This window comes from Hydractinia symbiolongicarpus, chromosome 7, assembly GCF_029227915.1.
Source record: "Hydractinia symbiolongicarpus strain clone_291-10 chromosome 7, HSymV2.1, whole genome shotgun sequence".
Taxonomy (NCBI): domain Eukaryota; kingdom Metazoa; phylum Cnidaria; class Hydrozoa; order Anthoathecata; family Hydractiniidae; genus Hydractinia; species Hydractinia symbiolongicarpus.
Window position 1 is genome coordinate 16585977 of NC_079881.1, and position 8565 is coordinate 16594541.

At 35.7% G+C, this 8565-nt stretch overlaps 1 protein-coding gene across 2 annotated transcripts; it reads right to left on the bottom strand.

The window, feature by feature from the left end:
* Positions 1–799: 799 nt before the first annotated feature.
* LOC130649244 (uncharacterized) lies at positions 800–4058 on the bottom strand. Of its 2 annotated transcripts, XM_057455496.1 has the most exons (4): positions 3859–4058; positions 2956–3027; positions 2064–2237; positions 800–979 (listed from the first exon to the last, which is right to left on the bottom strand). In XM_057455496.1, the coding sequence occupies exons 1-4, from the start codon at positions 4006–4008 to the stop codon at positions 866–868; spliced, it is 510 nt and encodes a 169-aa protein (XP_057311479.1). In that variant the 5' UTR covers positions 4009–4058; the 3' UTR covers positions 800–865. The 2 variants fall into 2 exon arrangements, with proteins under 2 accessions (XP_057311479.1, XP_057311478.1); XM_057455495.1 differs by lacking the exon at positions 800–979 and having other exon boundaries at positions 1887–2237.
* Positions 4059–8565: the final 4507 nt, after the last annotated feature.

The following is an 8565-nucleotide window of genomic DNA, read 5'->3' on the forward strand; positions in this document are numbered from 1 at the left end:
TGTTGAAGGGACTGAAAACTGTTGAATTAGAGAAAGTTTCGAATTAGAGAATTTTGAATTGTAGAAAGTTTTTTATAAGAGTTTCTTAAGAAAAATTGATGGTAACTGAGCACTCGTTCGAATTATAGAAATATTCGAATTATAGAGATTCAAATTAAAGGGAGTGAACTGTATATATGTACCTGTAAATTCATTAAACAATGCTTGAGTAGTTCTTTACAGTGATTTGATTATTTTACAATATGGGCCTTTTCACCGCACAAATTTCTAAAATTTAGGCCATATTGCTCAATACAAGGATCATGAAATGAACAAAAGTTTTTCTGAGTATAACATACATTTAGAATGAGAAAAAATGCTGTTTTTATTATAGTGTATTAATAATTGTTTATCTTATGAAGTCTATTTCATATTCTTGTACAAGTTCTTTTTCTTGCGTCGAGAAATTTGATAATATTTTAGTTGATTTATAAGATTGGATTGTGTGGTCAAACGGACAGGTTTTCTTCTTTTAATGTTTGCAGCGATCAGAGAACGTAATTGTACCATTTTGCACAACAATTTCACAGTTAATTTTTATATTTCGTTCCTTCACAAGTTTTCTTTAAATTTCAGTTTTTCGGTTTTCCTTATTTAAGGTTTTGTATAGATATGATTGTGCGCGTATGTATATAAAGAATGTTAAGATTTATTAAAAATCCTATATAACAACACTTCTACATCCCCCGTCAAAAAGATTTCGCAGAACTTGTTTTCTAACAAGTAGAAGAGGTATTTAGTAGAGAAAAAAATTCAGAGGTACTTAACTAAAACCAAATAGTACAAAAAATAAGAAAAATTATTTTAAAATTTTGTATACATATATTTACAATTTGTCATTTCCGCTCATTTCTGCAAAATCAACTGGACTGTAGGAAGAAACACCATATTTTTGAGTAGCGGTAAGCTCCCATCGTAGGTTTTCCAGGTCGAGTGCATGCTACAAATGAAATGTATTCGTAAGTTAGTATAAGCTAAATTCATGAAATGCAATGGCGTCGGGAGAAGATTATGAAATCAACACATTGCTAAAAAACGCATCGAAACTTCTTGAAGTTGGTGCAACAGATTGGTTTCAAATATGCTATGGTTACTTTTTTGTTTTTTTTTATAAAAAAACATAATTTTTGGAAAAGAGGGCTAGCTAAGCTGCATCTAATAAATCGTTATCTGTCTGTCGACCAGAACCGGGTAATGTTCGGTCCGGTCTGTTTATTTTAGTTCTAGAGCGAATTTTACCATCTAACAGTTAACATCCTGTTTAAAGTTTCCGACAGCTAAGTAAAATCCGATTTCTCCCGATTTTCAAGTTAAATCTAAAAGATCGTGATATCAGATTAATCACGTGTCTAAAATTAATAAAATGATTCCCCTTGATAAAATAAAGTGGTGCTTTGAATTTTAAGTTTTTACAAATAATCCTAACGAAAGTTATTATATTCACCCAATATAAGAATACATAAATATTTCAGGGTAGTTTCGAGTAATGGCCAATACCTAAGGCTATAAGACGTAGAAGACCTAAAAATTTGGCATGATGGTGTCTAATAGATATAATATAAATATTTAAGAAGTGTCATAAACGTGTCCCATAGCGAAAGAGAGTTAGGAAATTAGGAAAACCCGGAACACACCCTCTCTATTCTGTTGCAAATATATGTAGATAGCAGAGATAGCATAGTTCCATCTAGGTTTCTCTTATTATAGATTTAACCAGAAAGCATGTAAAAAGGCTAGCCCGTGGAAAATCCACAGAAATTTGCAGCAAAGTCGACCAGAATGTACCATGTCAAGATAATATTTATATCATTCAATAACAATGACTGAACAAGTAAGTAGTAATTTTTTAGCATAGTTTCAGTTTACAAACAAATTCTTAAGGAGGCAACTACTGAGGGGAGAGCTATTATTTGAGACAGTGCAGACTTAACAGTAGCACAATAAAAGCAGACCAAATAATGACAAAAGTATGGTTTTAGCTTTGTTTGTGAAAATACAGAGAATACTGATAACAAATTCCAAACCTTTTTTGCTCCCATTTTCATCTGGTACTTCAACAAGTCAACATCTTTTTCTTGATTTCCACACTTGCGATATAAACTACGAAACTCACTGCTAGATTCGTCTCGAAGTTGAGAATGCAGCAACTTTTGCTCTTGCATTTCTCGCTGCATAGAACTTACTTTTTCAGACAAAAGCTGAAAAAAAAGTGGCAATGAGATAATATATTTAAAGAAATTGTCGTTTAGATGAAAGATGTGTATCATGAGTTTAAACATGCAAATATTTACATAACTCTCTTAAAAAACAAAACGAATGGAAAACAACAGCCCGTTCTGTATCCGTAAGAAAAGAACAAAAAACAAAGAGGAAAAACCAAAAAACAGGGATTACAAAAACAGAATTAGTTTCGGAGAATCTTTGTGTTTAAAAACGTGATTGAAACTAAAAGCTGAGTTCGATTGCCTCACTATCCTGGATGACCTAATTAGTCAGCAAGTATTACTCAAAATCTTGTGCTGCTTATAAAAAAACGCCTATCATATATTCTCCAGTCAAAATAAAATTCAGTGCAACTTGGAATTATATATTAAGTGAAAGCAAGTTTCGAAACGCGATTGAAAGTAAAGTTTTATTTCGACTAGTGCGCTAGGCTAACCAAGCAAGCAAAAGTAAGAGTCGATTTAGTCTGATAAGAGAAAAGCTTAAGATGAAACTTCGAGCATAGACAAAATTAAAGAAGACGTTTAAAAGACAGGGAGGTATGTATTATAAAGCTCAAGTTTAAGTAGGGTAGTTTATTGACAGGGTGTCTAAAAGAGGCGGGCTTTTAATTAAAACATTACGGTGCACGATAAAATTAGTGCGTATACTTCAATTTTACGGAGAATGCACGTTGAGAGGCCTTGTACGTACCTGTTTCTCAAACTTCAAATCGCGAATCTCCCTTTGTGCTTCTGCTATTTCTTTTTTCATGGACACATTTTCCTATTTATTAGAAAAGAGACAGAAATCAAAGTAAATATAAGAAAGAAATATCATTATTAAGATTAAAATAACATATAATCTACTCAAACTTTTATAGACATCAAACTGCAGATTGCCATATAAGATTTGACGGGTGACGGAAAGTTCTTTATGGGTCTTAACACCTCTCTCCTTCTTCACTTTTGCAGGAACGTAGATACTTTACCCAACAAAAGCATAAGCAACATTTCCCTGCTTGTCAACGACTTGCGTGAACAGGGTGAATATAAAAATTCGCTTTTAGAGAAAATCAAAACAAATATTAACTCCACAATCTTTTGGAAATTTAGATAACTACCGTTACTTGCGTACTGCGTCGCGCAAAAAACATTCTGGATGAGTTACAACCTCGTTCCAATTTCTTTTTTTACATTGGAACGGAGCTTGAGAAAACTGAACCTTTTTATATTCCGTCTCAATGTAAAAAAACCTTAAAAGCCCTGGGGACGATGTTAGATGACCCAATCTACCTCATTGGCTCGAATAAATTCAGCAGTCTTAATTTCCCGGCAGTTTAAATTTCCTTCACCTCCAAAAATTGTCCCTTAGGATCGACTTCGCTTGAGCCAATAAGGTATATCCTTCCAATATTTAGCTACCCAGCATAAAAAGTCTGACGTGTTATCAGCTTTAGGGGCAACTAAGACTAAAATAATTTATCCTCTTAATACCTTTACTCGGGCGAAACAGAGAGCAATTCCAAGGCGCTTAGATTAATTCAATATTCAATTTGAAATCAAAGAAGTTAATCCGAGGTTATTATATAGAATCTACGTTGCATCTTGATCTTACCTTTTGAAGTCTGGACAAGTCGCTGCTCTGTTGCGAACACTTCTCAAATTCATCCAACAAATACGACAGATACTTATTTTGTGGTTTGCACGATGAACCTGGACTGTACGAGGACGTGCAAGTACATTCTGACCTATACAACGAATCCATATCAGCTCGCTGGAATTAAGCGTGTACATACATTTGATGTTGAAAGAGAATTGAATACTGATTTTGTAGTGGCGCAATTATATTTGACGTCACCTATCTATGACGTCATTACTTTCAACCTTATCATTACGTTAGTTTGAGTTAAAGAAACAGAGAGTATGCTATAGTCTAATCGACCTGTTTCTAAACAATTTTTGACGAACCTTTACAGTTTATCATATATATTTACGAATACCAAAGTTTTCTTATCCAAAGTTTTCAAGATATAACTCCTCTACTTTTATTTTATGTGTTGATGGCTTTCGAAATGAAGAACGCCGCTTTTTAGTTGTGTAATTACGACTCAAATTAGACTTGCATATATCCTTCTGTGTGATTACGGACATGTTGTCTATTTTGTTAAAGTAACTAGAAAAATCGACTACCCACATTTTAACATTACCAAACCGAACGAAATGCGTCAATTTAATCTGCTTCATATGCCACACGATAAAGCATACGGCAACACTTAATATATCCTTACAGGCATTGACGTGGCTATAAGGTATGAGGTTGAAACCCTTGCACAAGGAAAAAGCTGCAGATGTTGAGGAGATGATCAAGGATAACTGCAAAGTAGGATCTCTACGCTATCCATAAACCTTCCAATGTGATAGCGGGTCTAAGTTCAAGTCCGAAGTGACAAAGCTGCTCGAAGGTAATGCTGTTGAGATAAACCGTGCTACGACCAAATATCGTTACATATTTTTGGCTTTTGTAACCTTTTTAACTAGGCCCTTGCAGAAAGACTCTTCAAATCACAAGATGCGCAAGAGTTAGTCACTGAAGAGACTAGTACGATATGGGTGAAACCTGTACTGTACGGTGAAAAGTCTAAACAATACCAAGACAGCTATGATTGGTATGTTTTCGAACGACATCAAGCTGAATCAAGTCCCACTCGCAAAGAGCGACCCAGAGGAAAAGCCTTTACCAGAAGACGGTCCTTATTTCTACCTGCCTCTAGCAGGGGAAGAACACCGTGATCAGAAAAGACGCGCAACCGACGCCATTTGGAGCAAAGATATGTACAGACTTCATTGTATGATTATAGCCCAACAGTCCCGAGCGTAGTTTCGTCGATAAGGAACTTATGCTGGTTGCTGATGATGTAAAAATACCTCAGGACTATGTGAAGGAGCGGTGGGAGTCGCAGGCTTTAAAGCGGTACGATATCTTGTAAGTCTCACGACTTACAAGAACTCACCTGCACAGTTTTCATGTTAGCAGATGATCACAAGACCATACATGACTTATTTAATAACATTTGGCTCGTTATAGAGGTGAATACGAATGACCTGACTATCGGGTATACGAACGCCTAGGATTTCACCAATTTTTTTAAAGGCTGCTGGATTCTTCGTAACAGATAACACCTTATTTGTTCCTGCGTCAACTAGCAATATGTAGTCAAATCTCACGAGGGTACCAGAGGAAGAGCTGCTTTTTGTGCCTTCGAAGATTCTTCGGCTAAGAGGGTCCACAAAAAATTGTGTGTGAGGATCTTTTACAATATCTAGGGTCATTTATTTCTCTGAAAGTACCACCTCAGAGAACTCTTTGATATTCTCTTTCGTCGCCTAATACTCCAGACTATGAAATCTCCCTCAAAAAATGTTCACCTGAGCGTTGGAAAGAAGGTACATGTAACACCTGATATTTCCAGTACCACCGACCTTCTTGGTTATTTTTAGGGTAATGCCGTCGACAGTATCTGCAGGGGTCTTTGACTACCATAGAGCATAGGATCCGGAGACGATCGAAAGTACACAAAGAGCGCTTACCTCTCGGTCATGAATTGCCCTATCGTGACAATGGAATCCTGACTGCCGAAGAGATTAGCGATTTGCTCAAAATGATCTTTTTAGACCATTGGATGTGAGTAGAGTTTGTTCAACTGTTATCGGGATTTTCTAGATCTTTAGGTTGACTCGAAAGTACGCTTTAAACTTAGTAGCATCTATGAACAGCAAAAGTAGCTCTTTCAAAACCTTGGCCGGAGCATCAACCTGCAGATTATACGAGGTATTCTCCTTCTTTATGGTGATGACCGTGCTTCGGGGTACTCTTTCAAAAGGTGGTACTAAGCGACTGTACCGTGATATTATAACTTGCGAGACCCTCGTGGTTTATCTTGTTGAACTACAGTGCAATATTGCTTATCTTATACGTGGCGTCAGCAGGCTTTGCTGTGGTAGATCCAGAAGCAGTTGTACCTGGATCCATGACCACTCCACAATACGTTGCAAAATGGAGAACAAACTGAAGTCGATCATGTAGGCCTGATTGATAGAAGGGCAGATCCCTAGTGAGCTTAAACATTTTTCATACAGGTATAGAGAAGGTACTTCCATTTGCGGAGTCTATCGCTTTCTGCTCGTCTCCCCAGACTGGTTTGCCACTTAAAACTGGAGTGCCCTGGATTGATACCTTCGAGGTTTAGGTTATTTCTGCGTTCACACTTAAACAGCCACAAGCCCTTGCATACGCGAGTATATTGTAGTCGTTGATGGTGTAAACTTCGTTGCTGTTCATGGTGATACGAAAATTCCGGTATGTTTATTCCGGTATGTTCATGGTATGTTTTTTACTAGTTAATTCCAGATCGAAAAAAAGCTTGAAACTCCCTGGAAAGATGACATCGTTCTGGCCCATATTGAAATAGTCTACATTACAGGTCTTCGCCCTGGTTGATCGTACTCGGTACGTGGCTAACCTTGAAACGCTGCCGTTTACCCTTCATCGCCATCATGGTCTCTGGATACGAGTGAAGCGTCTTTCCGAACATATTACCCATGCTTTATTTTTGTGGAGATGTTTAATATCCGTCGTCCTACAAAATTTTGGATGATAAAATCACATTTATATATCACAGACAGACGAAATTAACAAAAAAATCTTCGCTCACATATATGAGAGCTTTGTTCTTTAAACGTTTTGTTTCCATAACATTTGAAATCAAGGGTCGGACCTCTCGGGGTACACAAAACAGTCAATTGCCTATTACATTAAAAATGTTTCTCCGTAAAGTTTTCAAAATAATACGACGAGGTTGCATATATTCCTTTTCATTCCTAATTTTCAACCGATAGGGAACCATGTGGCCGCATAAGAGAAGAAAGACCAAACTTTTGCTTTTTTTATTGAAAGGCGGGGCACGAGAAAATTTTTTAAAAGACAGTAATAAATTAAAAAATGTCTAAAAATGTCAACTTGTGTCGCCAGTGTAGTTGTTTGTTTTTCACAAAATTTTCTTGTGACTTGCAACATTATTTTTGTTAGATACAAAATGAAACTGTTAGTGTAGGCGAACAAATAAAAAATTTGCTGCAATGCTCTTATGCGCAATTAATCAGAACTTATTAATTTTGCTGAGTTTTAGTACTGGAAATGAATATAAACACAAATTAAACTTGATAAGTTTTGAAAAGATAATAAAATAATGCGGACTGCTAAGAATAAACAACAAAAGAAAGATGCAAAAGAGAATTTAATTAAGTTATTCGAAGGAAAGTACACACTTGATGTGAATGAGAGGACAATGTTTTATGCATTGGGGCGTCAAGTAGACAAAAATCTTAAAAAAAAATGATACACTCCTTTAAGGAGAGGGCGTAATGTGCGTAACTTCAGGAAAACAATAAGGTCCTGGGGACGTAAATAGGTATTTATAACCTCTTGGTGAGGATGAGCATAACACAAAAATATGTTCTGTAGTTTAACTGAACTTTGAAAAGAAGCAACATACGTGAACCATTTTTTTTACGGTAAATTAACTTTTATTGTTTGTTTCTTTTGTCTTTTTATTCATTTGCGTGGCATGCACTAATAACTGTTTGATTTTATCGTCACGGGTGTTATACCGCAATTGTAATTCCTCAGTTGTCTATTTCATTGGAAAAAGTTTTTCCTATTCATTTTGGAATCAGATTTTGAGATTTTTCGCACTAATGATAAACTAGTTATCGCACTAAAGCCTAATAACTCGGAAAATAATCAGACAAAATATTAAAACTAAAAAAAATATGTCATGTTGTAATTTGTACCGTGTGATAACTTCTGTTCATAAATTTTACAAGAATGACATTTTTTGCAACAGATTTTGCGGAGTCTGCATCGTGGAAAAAATCCTAAGTCCGTTTTGAACATTGACCAGTGAACTTTGACAAGATCAAAGTACGTGGGTAGGATATGAAAACGCCGCAAATTATTGCTAGTCGGTATGATCTTCGAAATTAAGTATTTGTAATATTTCTTTTTAACATGATTGTCTGTATTTAAGCAATTTCTGTCACAAACAGTTCTGGCGACCATCAAATTCGTAATTTCACAGACTATTATGTTCACAAATGTTTGACAATGGCAGTTTTTAGCCATTTTCCAAATAGAAAATTAAATAAATAAATAGAAAAGTAAATAAATAAATAAATAAAAAATAACGTCGCCGGTCGATTTCTTCGTAGTCGATAGGCTGCGGGAGTTCTGTTTGACAGATATGTAGGGTGGGTGCGGAGCGTT